At 53.2% G+C, this 16286-nt stretch overlaps 1 protein-coding gene across 1 annotated transcript in view; it reads right to left on the reverse strand.

Annotated features, from left to right (window-relative positions):
• Nucleotides 1-12287: 12287 nt before the first annotated feature.
• Nucleotides 12288-16286, reverse strand: part of CUNH11orf24 (chromosome unknown C11orf24 homolog) — an 11496-nt gene continuing 7497 nt past the window's right edge. Inside the window, exons 3-4 of the mRNA XM_017857331.1 lie at nt 14480-14654; nt 12288-13707 (exon numbers count right to left, since the gene is read on the reverse strand). Coding sequence (XP_017712820.1) covers nt 12569-13707; nt 14480-14555 — 1215 coding nt within the window. The 5' untranslated portion in view covers nt 14556-14654 and the 3' untranslated portion in view covers nt 12288-12568. The remainder of the gene's footprint in view (nt 13708-14479; nt 14655-16286) is intronic.

A 16286-nucleotide genomic window follows, 5' to 3' on the forward strand; every position in this document is an offset into this window, starting at 1 on the left:
AAGAGCTGGGATTACAGGCGTGCTCCCCTCGGCCTAGCCAATTTTGTCTTTTTAGTAGAGCTTGGGTTTCTCCATGTTGGTCAGGCTGGTCTCGAACTCCCAACCTCAGGTGATCCACCCACCATGGCCTCCCAAAGTGCTGGGATTACAGGCGTGAGCCACTGTGCCTGGCCAATTTTGTATTTTTAGTAGAGATGGGGTTTCTCCATGTTGGTCAGGTTGGTCTCGAACTCCCGACCTCAGGTGATCCACCCACCATGGCCTCCCAAAGTGCGGGGATTACAGGCCCCCACGCCCAGCCTCTTTGTTCCTTCTATTTACTCCCACTGCTTGACTTGGACTACAAAAAGAAGAAAAGAAAAAAATCAATGTGTATCAGTCAGGGTTCTCCAGAAAACAGAAGCAAAGATAGATAGAAACATACATACATACAGATAGAGACAAAGGTAGATGGATGGATAAATACAAACATATATACAGATAGATACATAGGTAGACACATGATAGGCAGGTAGGTAGGTAGGTAGATAGATAATAGATTGATTATGGGAAATCACTCGCATGATTATGGAAGCCAAGAAGTTCCACAGTGTGCTGTCTGCAAACTGGGGAATGAGGGAAGTGGTGATCTAATTCATTCTGAGTTCAAAGGCCTGAATCAGGGAAGCCAACAGTGTAACTCACTAAGGCCAGAGGCCTGAGAAACTGGTATAAGTCCCAGAGTCTGAAGGCCTGAGAACCTGGAATTCTGATGTCCAAGGGCAAGAGAAGACATATGTCCCAGTTCCAGAAGAGTTAATTCGCCATTCCTCTGCCTTTTGTTCTATATGTGCCTAAACAAGTTGGCTGGTGTCTGATATGGTTTGGCTGTGTCCCCACCCAAATCTCATCTTGAATTGTAGTTCCCATAATCCCCACATGTTGTGGGAGGGGCCACATAGAGATAACTGAATCATGCGGGTGGTTCCCCAGTCCTGTTCTCATCATAGTGAGTGAGTTCTCATGAGATCTGATGGTTTTATAAGGGGCTTCTCCCTTCGCTGGACTCTCATTCTTCTGTTGCTGCCACGTGAACAAGGATGTGTTTGCTTCCCCTTCCCCATAATGGTAAGTTTCCTGAGGCCTCCCCAGCAATGCTGAACTGTGAGTCAATTAAACTTCTTTGTAAATTACCCAGTCTCAGGTATGTCTTAATTAGCAGTGTGAGAACGGATTAATACAGTGTCTGCCCACATTGCATAAGGACAGATCTTCCTCATTCAGTCCAGTGATTCAGATGCCAACCTCCAGAAACACCCTCACAGACACACCCAGAAATAACACTTTCCCAGCTATCTGGATATCCCTTAACCCGGTCAAGTTGACAGCTAAAATTAACCATTAAATAATGAAACCAAAAGTTGAAAAAAAAATCAACAGAATGGACAAATCTTTAGCTAAACTAACCAAAAAAAAAAAAAAAAAAAAAAAACAAAACAAAAAAAAAAACTCAGATTACTAAAATCAGAAGCGAAAGGACGAACATTGGATGATTCCACTTCTATCACTCCACTCTATCTAGAATAAGCAAATTTATGAAGACACAAAGTAGAATAAAGGTTACCAGGAGCTGGGGGTGGAGGAAGCAGAGAGTTATTACTTAATGGGTAGAGAGCTTCATTTAGGATGGTGGAAAAAGTACTGGTTACACAATTAAATACTGTGAATGTATTTAATGCCACTGAATGATACACTTAAAATGGTAAAAATGGTAAATTTTATCTAATGTATATTTCACCACACTCATAATTTTAAAAAATTATAGTCTGTCTTGCTTAGTGACTCTGCCTTGCTGGCTTTGAAGAAGCAAGCTGCCCTCTCACGAGCGGCCTATGGAGTGAGCCACATGGCATGGAAGTGGGTGCAGCCTCCAGCCTCCAAAAGCCAGTGAGAAGCTGAATCCCTCAGTCTGCAGTCCTGCAAGGAACTGAATGCTGCCAACAACCATGTGAGCTCAGAAGCAGATCCTTCCCCAGGTGAGCCTCAGAGGAGACTGGAGCCCTTGCTGACCCCTTGATTAAAGTTCTGTGGGACCCTGAATTGGAAGACCCAGCTTAGCCACGCTCGGCTTCCTGGCTCACAGAAACTGAGGTAATACATCTGGGCTGGCGTTTTGTTTTGTTTGTTTTTGATATGGAGTCTCGCTCTCTTGCCCAGGCTGGAGTGCAGTGGCACAATCTCGGTTCACTGCAACCTCCGCCTCCTGGATCAAGTGATTCTCCTGACTCAGCCTCCCTAGTAGCTGGGGCTACAGGCACGTGCCACCATGCCTGGCTCATTTTTTTTTTTTGTATTTTTAGTAGAGACGGGGTTTCACTGTGTTAGCCAGGATAATCTCAATCTCCTGACCTTGTGATCCGCCTGCCTCGGCCTCCCAAAGTGCTGGGACTATAGGAGTGAGCCACCGCGCCCGGCCGTGGGCTGTTTGTTGAATGACTAAATTTGTGGTAATATTGTTCTGCAGTAGGCAACTAATGCAAGCAGTATTGTACTGTACTGTCAGCAACTTTTCTTTTTCTTTGCTCAATAATATGTCTTGGAAAACTACTAATTTTTGTTTTTTTGTTTGTTTGCTATTTTGTTTGGAGATGGAGTCTGCCTCTGTCACCCAGGCTGGAGTGCAGTGGTGCGATCTCAGCTCACTGCAAGCTCTGCCTCTCGAGTTCGCGCCATTCTCCTGCCTCAGCCTCCTGAGTAGCTGGGACTACAGGCGCCGCCACCTCGCCTGGCTGATTTTTGTATTTTTAGTAGAGACGGAGTTTTGCCATGTTAGCTAGGCTGGTCTTGAACTCCTGACCTCAGGTGATCCGCCCGCCTCTGCCTCCCAAAGTGCTGGGATTATAGGCGTGAGCCACTGCACCCAGCCGAAAACTACTAATTCTGTTACGTGGAGCTCTAGCTCATTCCTCTGAACTGTTGTTCGGTACTTGTATTAGCACCATTGAAGATGATTTAGAGCTTTAAAATGTTTTGCCATCACAAATAATGGGGCCCACGATGTTCTCCTTAGTGCCTCCATGTGTGCTTCCGTAAGGCAGAAACCAAGATGTGTGACTGCATCTTTAGTCTTATTGTTTTGTTTTGTTTTGTTTTGTTTTTAATTGAGACCGAGTCTTGTTCTGGCACCCAGGCTGGAGTGCAGTGGTGTGATCTCGGCTCACTGCAAGCTCCACCTCCCGGATTCAAGTGATTCTTGTGCCTCAGCCTCTAGAGTAGCTGGGACTACAGATGCCTGCCACCACGCCCAGCTAATTTTTTGTGTGTTTTTAGTAGAGACAGGTTTCACCATATTGGACAGGCTGGTCTCAAACTCCTGACCTCAGGTGATCCACCCACCTCAGCCTGCCAAAGTGCTGGGATGACAGGCGTAAGCCACCGCGCCTGGCTGCATCTTTAGTTTTAATGCTACTGCCAATTGCCCTGCAGAGTGAAGCTCCCAAGTGGGGCCTTAGAGCGCCATTTTTCCTGTCCCCGTTGACTGCCTGTCACTGTCACTATCTGATTTTCCCACTGTAACTCCTGGAAGGCAGGAAGCATTTCCTTTACATCTCTGTGTCCCAGAGCTCATCCCAGGGCCTGGCATAGATCCCAAGCTATGCACAACCTTTCTTCTCTGTCCACATCCTCCCCTTTTTTTTGAGACAGGGTCTTCTCTGTCACCCAGGCTAAAGTGCAGTGGTAGAATCATAGCTCATTGCAGCCTCAGCCTGCTGGGCTCAAGCCATCCTCCTGCCTTATCCTCCCGAGGCACTGGGACTACAGGCGTGTGCCACCATGTCTAGCTAGTTTTTATTTTTTGTAGGGATAGGGTCTTGCTATGTTGCCCAGGCTGGTCTTGAATTCCTGGGCTCGAGCCATCCTCTGTCTTGCCTCCAAAGTGCTAGGATTACAGGCTGAGCCACTGTGCCTGGCCCACAACCCTTTCTGAATAGCTGGGCTGTGACAGCCCACTAGGAACAGCCTTGTGGCTACAGTGGACTGGATCACAGAGGACCCTGGGCATTGGACAGGCAGCTTAAATGGGCCACCGTTGGAGTCAAGGTTACAGTCGGAGCCCCTTGGGGAAAGCGGAGCCTAAGAGCTTTGGGAGGTAGGTCGTCTGCAGAGGGGAGAACAGAGATGTGCAGAGAGCAGAGGGAAGGAGAGGAGCAGAAGCACGGCCCCCGGGAGGCCCGGCTCTCATTCTGTCTTTGCAGCAAATCCCCCCATCTTGGGATGGCCTGAGGTTTCTGTTCCTTGTAGCCAAAGGCTCCCTGAGACAAAGAGCTGCTCCGTGTTTGTGGACTTGTTCTCTGAACCTCTCAGATGCTGAGTTGGCGGGTCTCCCAGAGATCAGGAGAAAGGCCAGAGGCTGGGGTGGAGTCTTCCTTCTTCATGCATTTCCATGTATAGGGCCCCCGGAATCTCATGTGCTGGGCCTACCCGCTTGGCGCCACCCATGGTTCTCTCTGCTCACCCGATGTCTTCGTGCCTGCTGCCCTCCTGCTGTGTCCTGTCCGAGCGGGCATCTCCACAGTCAGCAAAGCGGGACCAGGCCCCTGCCGTGGGCCCTGGCTCATAAAACACAGTGAGTCTTTCACTCTGAAGGCCGGATTGCCCAGCGGGGCTTGTCTTGTGCTTTAAGTCCATTCAGCGTGTGCCTGGAGCACGCAGCACTGGTGAAGTCGGGGTTCAGAAGTCAGGTAGACTGGCCAGGCGCGGTGGCTCAAGCCTGTAATCCCAGCACTTTGGGAGGCCGAGACGGGCGGATCACGAGGTCAGGAGATCGAGACCATCCTGGCTAATATGGTGAAACCCCGTCTCTACTAAAAAATACAAAAAAAAAAACTAGCCGGGTGAGGTGGCAGGCGCCTGTAGTCCCAGCTACTCGGGAGGCTGAGGCAGGAGAATGGCGTAAACCTGGGAGGCGGAACTTGCAGTGAGCTGAGATCCGGCCACTGCACTCCAGCCTGGGCGACAGAGCCAGACTCCGTCTCAAAAAAAAAAAAAGAAGTCAGGTGGACTGGACCCACCCCTTATCTTGTGTGTGATCTTGGGCAAGTCACCTACCTTCCCTGTTCTCTATTTCCTCATCTGAAAGTGGGTGTAAAAATGGTTCCCACTATGTGGGGAGGTGGTGAAACCCTCTACCTGTCCTGTGGGGACCTTCCCTGAGCTTCAGACTCACACCCAGTGTCTGCCTGGGATCCAGTAGGCATCTCTGCCTTCACAACCAACAGCAGAACTCTTGATTTCTGGCCCACCTTCTCCCCAAATCCTTCTACACCCCCTCATCAAGAGACAGTATAGGCCAGGCACAGTGGCTCACACCTGTAATCCCAGGACTTTGGGAGGCCGAGGCAGGCAGATCACTTGAGGTCGGGAGTTCGAGGCCAGCCTGACCAACATGGGGAAATCCTGTCTCTACTAAAAATACAAAAATTAAGGGGGCATGGTGGCGGGTGTCTGTGGTCCCAGCTACTCAGGAGGCTGAGGCAGGAGAATTGCTTGATCCCAGGAGGCAGAGGTTGCAGTGAGCCGAGATTATGACACTGCACTCCAGCCTGGGTGACAAAGTGAGACTCTTGTCTCAAAAAAAAAAAAAAAAAAAAAGGAGGCAGTATAGTCTAGTGGCAAAAGCGTAGAAGCTGGGGTCACGTACTAGCTGTGTGACATATGTAATGGTGAGCAGGTTCATGAGTTCTCCGGGCCTTAGTTTCCTCTCTAAACTGGGGGTGATGATGATAATGACATACTGTCTCACAGGGCTGTGGCGAGGATGAAATGAATTCACGTGTGAAGCACTGGGAATAAGGGTTCACTCTTGCCCTCCCCCCCAGAAATGATCCCTCCACCATTCCACTTTCTCAAACCAAAAATGTCGGGATCACCCCGACTCCTGCCGTGGGCACGCAGATTGTGCATAAGGAAGCAGTGCACGTCCTGCTGACTCAGCCTCCACAGCGGCCCCCAGGGCCCTCGGTTTCTGTCCATTTGTGTGAACACACCCTGGTCCAAGCCAGTCTCCTCGCCCCATGGATGACTGAGCCAGCCAGGCCCCTCTGTCTGCAGCCAGAGTGACCATGTACTTATGAGATCCAAGGTGAAACTCTTCCTCCCGTCCTCCCTCCCTTCCATTCACTTTTTAACTTTTCGGGTTTTTTTGAGACGAGTCTCACTCTGTCACCCAGGCTGGAGTGCGGCAGTGCGATCTCGGCTCACTGCAACTTCTACCTCCTGGGTTCAAGAAATTATCCTGCCTCAGCCTCCTGAGTAGCTGGCATTACAGGCCCCTACCTGCCACTACACCCAGCTAATTTTTGTATTTTTAGTAGAGATGGGGTTTTGCCATGTTGGCCAGGCTGGTCTCGAACTCCTGACCTCAAATGATCCACCCACCTCGGCCTCCTAAAGTGCTGGGATGACAGCAAGAGCCACTGTGCCCAGCCTCTTTTAACTTTTGATGATGGAAATTTCTAAACACACACAAACATGGAGAGAGTGGGAAACAGACCCCCCCACTTCCATGAACCCATCAGCCATGCTGGATGGACGGCAGCCACCTGTGTCTTGTGGCATGATTCTCTCACCCCCCTCTCCTGGTGCGGAAGCATTTTAAAGCACATCTCAGACAGCCTATGACTTCAGCCTCAAGCAACAGAATAATGTTTTAAACTCTGAACCGGATAACGTGACTCCCTGCGCATTCCTGGGCTCTCCCGCTCCTCCCCCGCCGCTGTCCCCTGGGCCTGGCCTGTCTCTTCCACTCTCCCCAGGGCCCTTCTCTCCTCACACTTGTGGCCTTGGATCTGACCTGGGGGCTCCGCATTGCTGGCCTCTCTGCCTGGATCTGGCATTTCCCTGGTTTTTCATCTGTGTTTTACTTCAAATGTTTGGATTTTGTTTCCTGCTCGCAGGGGGAGGCCATCGGAGAGAGCTGTGCAGGGGAGCAGGGGAGTGTTAGGAGCTGAGTTGTGTTTTTAAAATCCCCTCGGGCCTGCTGTGTGGAGGATGAGTAGGGCTGGGGCGGAGAGCAGGAAGACCATCACAGAATTCAACGGCAGTCGCACGGAGTCCATGTTCTAAAAAGTATCGGCTCATGTCAGCCACTGCGCTGGATCTTGAAGCAAAGCTGTAGATATGGAAATGGTGGCTGAGTGTGGTCGTGGTTTGTCCCAGCTGACCCAACTGGTGGGTTCTGGGACCGAGGCCCCGGGGGCTGCCTGTGAGTTCACTGCATTCTCCCTGAACTCATGGATTCCTTCTGGTGGGAGACAGTTATAGGCACAATGACCTAATGCCACCTAGAACAATTCATCCCACAGTGGGAGCCGAGCCCCCCGGCCTGGAACAATCGAGGAGGGCCAGAGTTCTCTGGTGTGGGGTAACAGCAAGACTCCCTGGTGTCAGGGGAGCAGGCTAAGGGGTTTCTACCTGCAAACATGGAGTGGCAGGCGCAGGGGGCCGGAGGGTGGGATGGTGTCTGTGGCCAAGGCCAGCACCAACGCTGGTGAAAAAGGCTGGGAGGGGCGGGGTGCGGTGGCTCACACCTGTAATCCCAGCACTTTTGGAGGCCGAGGCGGGCAAATCACCTTGAGATCAGGAGTTCTAGATCAGTCTGGCCAACATGGTGAAACCCCGTCTCTACTAAAATACAAAAACTTAGCTGGGCGTGGTGGTGGGCGCCTGCAATCCCAGCTACTCAGGAGGCTGAGAATCGCTTAAACCCGGGAGGCAGAGGTTGCAGTGAGCCGAGATGGCACCATTGCCCTCCAGCCTGAGCAACAAGAATGAAACTCTGTCTTAAAATACTAAAAAACAAAAAACAAGAAGGCTGGGAGGGAGCCTTGCCCGCCAGGGGGCGCCCTTGGACTTCCTCTACCAAGAGATGCGGCTCTGCCCCTGGAGAAACTGGCTGGCTCCGGGCCATGCCCTGTTGTCTCACAGCTTTGGAGGAGCCTCTGCTCCCCGCGGCCGTGGTGTGCTCCTGAGCCACGCTCAACAGTTGCAGACAGAGCAGGCAGACCCGGTGTGAATGCTGTGCTGCCACTTGCTTGGTGGATGACCTTGGCCAAGCAACTTGGCCTTTCTGTGCCTCAGTTTCCTCACTGCGAAGGGAAGAGAGCTCCTTTTGGGGCCAAGTCCTGAATCGGACTCTCAATTCTGTTTGGCCTACTGGCATCTTCTGTGTGGACTCTCACCCATCAGTTAGGGGCTTTGTGCCTCCTGTGTGTCGGTGCTACACTAGGCCCTGGATGAGCCACTGCCCCTGCCGCAGGAACAGAAAGCCTGACGGGGGTGCTCTGAACTCTCTGAGCACCTCTCACCTTCATTGTGTTCCTCACAAGGCGGATCTCACCCACCGCACTGGGGGCTCCTGGGCCACGTCATCTCTGAATCCCCAGTGAGTTGGCCAACAGTAGGTGCTCACTAGGCGCCTGATAAACTAAGTTGAATGGGACTTTGTGTAGGCCAGGATGGCACCTGGCTTACCTAGCAGTCTGGTGTCCTCCAAGGCAGGGAGGAGACAGTCTGGGGCCCCTGGATTTGGGCCGGTCTGTGATGGGGGCGCCTCAAGCTCTGCTTGGCTGGGGCCTACCACAGGGAGCTGCACTGGGCCCGCAGTGCTGGGCAGAGGAGCCTGGGGCTTTGGGCAGGGACGGGTGTGGTCAGATTTGTGTTTTGAGGGCTCCCTTGCTGCAGGGTGGAGGACAGATGAGCCAGGCTGTCTGGGAGCAGAGTGGGCAGGCAATTGGTGGTAGGGTCCAAGGACAGGCAGTAGCTGGGGTCAGGACATGGGGAGCAGCCGGAGTACTGGAACCTTTAGGATGGCTGGTTGGACTCGGGGAAGCACAGGTTTCTAAATCTGTTAGCCCACGTGGGGATGCCATTAGGTACAAGGAGGACCCCTGGGGCCAAACACTCTCCTGGGGCCCGATGCTGAGCTTGGCCTTGGATGCTGAGTTGGAGGCACCTGTGGTCCAGGAGGAACACCATCCAAGAGAGAACAATGGCAGGGGGTTTGGAATAGGACCCCCAAGGATGGAGGGGAAGAGTGTGACCAATGCTCTCAGAGGATAAAATAATTTGGAGGCGGGGTGCGGTGGCTTATGCCTGGAATCCCACGGGAGGCCAAGGAGGGTAGATCACTTGAGATCAGGAATTTGAGAGCAGCCTGGCCAACATGGCAAATCCTGTCTCTACTAAAAATACAAAAATTAGCCAGGCATGGTGGCGTGCGCCTGTAATTCCAGCTACTCGGAAGGCTGAAGCAGGAAAATTGTTTAAACCCGAGAGGTAGAGGCTGCACCGAGCTGAGATTGCGTCACTGCACTCCAGCCTGGGTGACAGAGCGAGATTCTGTCAAAAAAAAAATATTGGGGACCCTGCCTGGGGCAGGAGGACTGGCTGATCCCTGTGGTCCATCCTCTGGATGTAGGGGTGCCAGGCAGAGGCCCTTAAGTCACAAGCTGAAGGTCAGCACTGCAGGTTACTCCTCATCCTACCTCCCCAGAAAGGAACGAGGTGCCCACGGCCTATGAGAACACCCCCCGAGCCACAGCTCACACAGGTCCAGGGTTCTGGCTCTCCCAGGGGAGGCTCAATGAGCCAGGGTGGAGAGCTGATGCTTAGCAGGCTGGTCCTGGCCTGGGCCACTGAGGTGAAGTCAGGCAGAGGAAAGGGCATCCTCCACAGCTCCGATTATCTGTGGCGGGCAAAGCTGCCCATTCCAGGCAGCAGGTGTCTTGTCAGATTCAAGGACAATGCTGCGAGCTGGCCTGGAGCTCAAGATGGCAAGGGAGACAAGCCAGGTGCTGGAACCAGCCACCTTCCCAACCAGGGCCAGTGCCTGTAATCCAGCATGCAGATGCAACTCCGATGTGTGATGGGCAGGAAAGGCAGACAGTCAGGCACAGGCTCTGTGGAGTGTGGCTGTCAGTCCAGAAGGCCTGACTCAGGCAGTGGAGGCTGGGAGAGGGGAAGGGGCCAGCAGGACGCGACAGTGAGAAAGAAAAGACTGGGGAAGCCGGGGTGCAGTGAGGGAGAAGACAGGAGGGAAGGACCAGGGGGAGTTTCTGACCCGTTCTCCCCACTCCGTATTTCTCCAGCCTTGGCTCTGAAGTTATTTCAAATGGTTTGGGAGTTACTGTCTTAGCCTTTTATCACAGGCCTTTTGACATCCTTTTTGGAGGAGGTGAACTTAAATAAGAAGCTGGATACCCAAACCTAGCCCAGGGAGATCTCGGTGAGGGGGAGACTGGAGATTCCGGACAAAGATCGGCTCTGCCTCAGCGCCAGGTGGTTGAGAAGCCACAGCCAACTCCACAGCCCTTTTTGGGCGGGACCCCATGCCGCCATGTTTAGAGCAGATGCTGCTCTGTCTCTCCCCATTTCCCAGAGGAAGAAGCCGAGCTCCAGAACATTCCATAGCTTGCTCCAGGTCTCAGCAGCTGCAGACCTGGCCTGAGAACATGGCCTTAAGAGATGCCCTGGCTACGTGTGGCCCATCAGCTCTTGCTGCCTTGGGCAGGTGGGCAGATGAAGGACAAAAGGCCAAGCTCAGGCTGGGCAGGTGGTGGAGGAACCTAGTTAGACAAAGAGCTGGGACTCTAGGACCAGGGCTTAATCCTGACTCTGGGCCTCCGGGGGTGACTGCTGTGCCTCAGTGGCCCCATCTTCAAAATGGAGATTGTGATGCTGATCTCCTGGGGCTGAGGCAATGCAGCGGTCACACATGTGCGGCAGGTCACACACACGCAATGGGTACACTCACGCAGCGGGTCACACACAGCAGGTCACACACACGCAATGGGTACGCTCACGCAGCGGGTCACACACAGCAGGTCACACACACGCAATGGGTACGCTCACGCAGCGGGTCACACACAGCAGGTCACACACACGCAATGGGTACGCTCACGCAGCGGGTCACACACAGCAGGTCACACACACGCAATGGGTACGCTCACGCAGCGGGTCACACACAGCAGGTCACACACACGCAATGGGTACGCTCACGCAGCGGGTCACACACAGCAGGTCACACACACGCAATGGGTACGCTCACGCAGCGGGTCACACACAGCAGGTCACACACACGCAATGGGTACGCTCACGCAGCGGGTCACACACAGCAGGTCACACACACGCAATGGGTACGCTCACGCAGCGGGTCACACACAGCAGGTCACACACACGCAATGGGTACGCTCACGCAGCGGGTCACACACAGCAGGTCACACACACGCAATGGGTACGCTCACGCAGCGGGTCACACACAGCAGGTCACACACATGCAATGGGTACGCTCACGCAGCGGGTCACACACAGCAGGTTACACACACGCAATGGGTACGCTCACGCAGCGGGTCACACACAGCAGGTCACACACATGCAATGGGTACGCTCACGCAGCGGGTCACACACAGCAGGTTACACACACGCAATGGGTACGCTCACGCAGCGGGTCACACACAGCAGGTTACACACACGCAATGGGTACGCTCACGCAGCGGGTCACACAGCAGGTTACACACACGCAATGGGTACACTCATGCAGCGGGTCACACACAGCACGTTACACACACGCAATGGGTACATTCACACAGCAGGTCACACACACGCAATGGGTACATTCACACAGCAGGTCACACACAGCAGGTTACACACACGCAATGGGTACACTCATATAGCAGGTCACACACAGCAGGTTACACTCACAGGTCACACTCACATAGCACAGGGACAGGGCAGGAATGTAACAAGCACAGAGCAAGTGCTGGCTGGCTGTTCAGGATGGGAGCTGGAATCCGGAGGAATTGGTCTGACAAGAAGCAGGCTCTGGGGTCGAATCCCAGGCCTAGCCCTGGGGTAAGGGACCTGGGCTATTCAGAACAAGCGATAATGACCCCACCTCATGAGCAGGGCGGGATCAGATTCTGTTCTGCGCTGGTTCAGGCCGAGCTGACCACACCATGGGGGTGATGTGCTGAAGTTAGCTCCTTCACCCCTAAAGCTGGCTCCAGGAGGCTCACCGAACAGGTCTGAAAAAAGATTAAAGATGCTGGCTGTGGCCTCTTCTGGGGCCCAGGAGCCTCCCAGCAAGCACCAGGGCGGGCATGGGTACCAGGGAGAAGCCCAAGACAGTGGCAACGACAGTCAACCTCCAGGGCGTGGAGCGATGTTGCACATTCACAAAACCAAACCCTGCTACGCGCATGGCAGAAAGGCAGGCGCCCCGAGGAGCAGGATGCACCCACACGACTGTGGAGCAGTCAGTACTTTAATTCAGGTCAGGCTCCGACACCTGGGGGCACAGGGCCCTGCCCGCCCCACCCTGAGGTGGAACCCCCAGCTGCTCGTGGGCACAGGATCATCTACAAAAATAAATATGAAAAAAGCAGCAACTCTTTAGTGATCATGGAATTAGTCTGACAGCAATTCAATGTGTTTAAGCATCTGGCATATCTCCTAAATTGCACCAAAAGAATTTGGAAGCACTTGGTTTGGTCTCAAAGGCAAAAGGAAAGGACAAGGAAGGGCCCGGCCCTCACATTTCCGAGGCCGCGTACATCCCATTGATTAAGTAGTCCACCTGGGTGTAGTCCTTCTTCTTGTAGCTCTCATAGGCCTGCAGGGCAAACAAAACCAAGACTGCGATGAAAAGGGTCACCCCGAGTAACAGCACCACCAGGAGGATAGTTTTGTCCACCACGGCCTGGGTGAGGGGCTCGGTGGTGACCACCAGGTACTGGCCTTGGGTGCTGGGCTGGCACGAGTCCGTGGCTAGCATCTTAGGGCCCCCTGAGCTCCTGGGTGTTGGCCCAGTGGAATCGGTACCTGGCGTGACCTCAGTCGCTACCTGCTCCGGTGCCTGGGATGTACCTGGCCCAGCGGCCCTCTGTGTGTATGGCGTGGGGCTTGGCTGTGTCGTGGGGGACGTGGCTTCCACCTCAGGGATTGGGCTGGTGTGGGGCACTGGCACTGGGCTGGCAGTTGGCTCCTTGGCTTGTGCCTCGGTGGTGGTCACCACTGTGAGGTTGGGGGAGGGCTCTGGGGTTGTGTTAACCACAGGCTGGTCCACTGACATCTGGCTAATGGGACCTTGTGCTTGGGGACGCGTAGGGGCTGCAGGGCTTGCCGTGGTGTCACCGGGCATGTGCTTGGAAGGACTCGGCCAAGTGCTCATGGGGCTGCCCGTGTTTGCTGTGGTTGCTACAGTCTGAGCATGTGTGGCCAACGTGGCCAGGGTTGCTGTTCTTGGCACCGTGCTGCTATTTGGCACTTGTGCGAGGGCTGTGCTGAGAGATGGATGCCCAGTGGCGGTAGTGGATGGGGTCCGCCCTGTGGATGTAGGCGTGACGGGTGCAAGTGTCGTAGGAGTGCTGGAGGCCGCAGTCGTGGGAGCGCTGGAGGCCGCAGTCGTACTGGAGGCTGCAGTCGTGGGAGCATTGGAGGCCGCACCATCAGCTGCACCTCCTGAAGTTGCTGGTTCACTCACGTCTGTCGTGCTTGTGTCCTCTGTTGTGACTTCCGTAGAGTTGAGGTGGGCTGCCGAAGTCCCTTTGGTCAACGTGACAGAAGAAGTTGCTGCCGTGGTTATATCCTCAGACGTTTTATTATCAACTGTTTCCACAGATGCATTCCTCTTGACTAATCCATTCCACATTTTGTTAGGGACAAAGTTGCCTTAAAGTCAGAAAACGGAGAAAAAGAGAGACAATCATGTTCAATCCTGTGCAGGGAGATTGCTCAGGGATTGGTTTCCACCCAGCCCTGTGGGGCCCCCCCTCCTCAGCCCGGCCAGAGTCAGGGGAGGTGATGTGCAAACATGTTCCTCCCCATCTCTCTTCCCACTGTTGCCATGCAGCTCATTGAAAAAAGCCCTTGTCGATCTGATTTTAAAATTCCTTTGCCCTCTATGAAACCCCCTGCCCACTGAAGCCTTCAGACCTTCACTATTTGATCCAGTTCCCAAAACATCAGAGTAAAAGTCTCACACAACAGGTGTGATTCACCATTAAAAGCCCACTGAACACACACCTAGGTTTACAAAGCAGATAAACTGCACAGATATTCACATCACGAAAGAACGCTTGGCTTTGTGAAAGCATTTGCTGCAGGAATTCTTCTGAATGGCACAGAGTGGGAACGCAGCAAAAGATCTGATGTATGAAGGAACCAACTCCCCAGTGAAGGTTCAATTTAGAGATGACATCAAATCTTGCAGGCCAAGCAAGCAAACCTTTCAGGGCTCAGCTGCCTGGTCCTGCTAGGGGCTCTTTGCCCACCATGGCCCTGGAGAAGGAAGGTTGGCCTGACAACCCTTCCCTGCCCAGCACCTGGGAGGGCTGGGGTTCCTGACGCATTGGCCTGGGTTTGCAGATGCTGCTTTCATGGGTTCAGCATGCTATGTGGCCACCGTGGGCCCATCCACCAGTCACACAGCTTTCTCACTTACGTGGATCGTTGGATGCCGCATGGCTTTCCGATAAGGACAAGGAAAAAATCCAAATGAGCACAAGAGCTGTCCACATCTTGCGGGTGAGCTGGGAGCAAGGCTGTGTGATCCCTGAGGCTCCCAGCCAGCCAGCTCCTCAGGCTGCTAATGGTTCTCTCCTGGTTGGCCAAGGGATCTGTGGTCAAGAAAGCACGCTGGTCAGAAGGCGTCTGGCCAGCAACACACAGCCTTGCCTGAGAGCATCTGCTGCGGAGGGCTCTGGCAGGATCCAAGGTGCAGACTGAGCAAGTGCTGAGACCAGGGCCTGGTGCCCAGAAAGACCTCAGCCATGGTGTAGTAACGATCTGCCCCGTGCTTTGCATCTGATCACTTCTTGACCCGATTTCACTATGAATCTCAACCTGCAAAAGTTCCCATGCTCCCATCCTAGAGTTCAAAGTTTAAAGGAGCAGGAGAGAGGGCTAAGACTTGGCTGTGTTCATAGGGTGAAGGCCTTCTCATCACCAAGACTGGTCAAGTCTTCCTCCTCAGCTTCTCCCATGGTCTGCAGAGTACAAATCAAGCCTAATGCACCCCATGTGCACCCTGTGACAGGTGACTGTGCCTTTCACGTGGAAGATACTACTTAGCCATCTATCAATCCATCCATTCACCCATCCACCTGCCCACCCACCCATCCATCCATCCATCCATCCACCCACTACTCTATCCATCTACTCATCTGTCCATCCATAAGTCCATCCATCCATCCATCCGTCCATCCACCCATCCCCTCATCCATCCATCCATCCACCCACTCATCCATCCATCCATCCACTATTCTATCCATCTAATCATCTGTCCATCCATAAGTCTGTCCATCCATCCATCCATCCATCCTCCCACCCATCCGTCCATCCACCCACCCATCCATCCAGTCACCCATCCATCTACCCACTCATCCATCCACTATTCTACCCATCTACTCATCTGTCCATCCGTAAGTCCGTCCATCCATCCATTCACCCACCCATTCACCCACCCATCCATCCATCCACTCACTATTCTATCCATCTACTCATCTGTCCATCCATAAGTCCATCCATCCATCCATCCATCCATCCATCCATCCACCCACCCACCCACTATTCTGTCCATCTACTCATCTGTCCATCCATCCATCCATCCACCCACCCACCCATCCATTCATCCATCCACCCACTATATCCTATCCATCTACTCATCTGTCCATCCATCCACCTACCCACCTACCCATCCATCCACCCACTATTCTATCCATCTACTCAGCTGTCCATAAGTCAGTCCATCCATCCATCCATCCATCCATCCATCCATCCATCCATCCATTCACCCACCCACCCATCCATCCAGCCATCCAGTATTCTATCCATCTACTCATCTGTCCATTCATATGTTCATCCATCCATCCACCCACCCACTCATCCACCCACCCACTATATCCTATCTACTCATCTGTCCATCCATCCACCCACCCCTCCATCCATCCATCCACCCATCCATCCATCCACTCACTATTCTATCCATCTACTCATTTGTCCATCCATAAGTCCATGCATCCATCCACGTACTATTCTATCCATCTACTCATCTGTCCATCCATAAGTCTCTCCAACTATCCATCCATCCACCCACCCACCCACTCATCCATCCCCCCACTATTCTATCCATCTACTCATCTGTCCATCCATAAGTTCATTCATCCATCCATCCATCTACCCACCAACCCATCCATCTATCTACTATTCTATTCATCTACTCATCCATCTATCCATCCATCCATCCACCC

This window comes from Rhinopithecus bieti, unplaced genomic scaffold, assembly GCF_001698545.2.
Source record: "Rhinopithecus bieti isolate Rb0 unplaced genomic scaffold, ASM169854v2 scaffold_44159, whole genome shotgun sequence".
In the NCBI taxonomy this organism is placed as follows: Eukaryota; Metazoa; Chordata; class Mammalia; order Primates; family Cercopithecidae; genus Rhinopithecus; species Rhinopithecus bieti.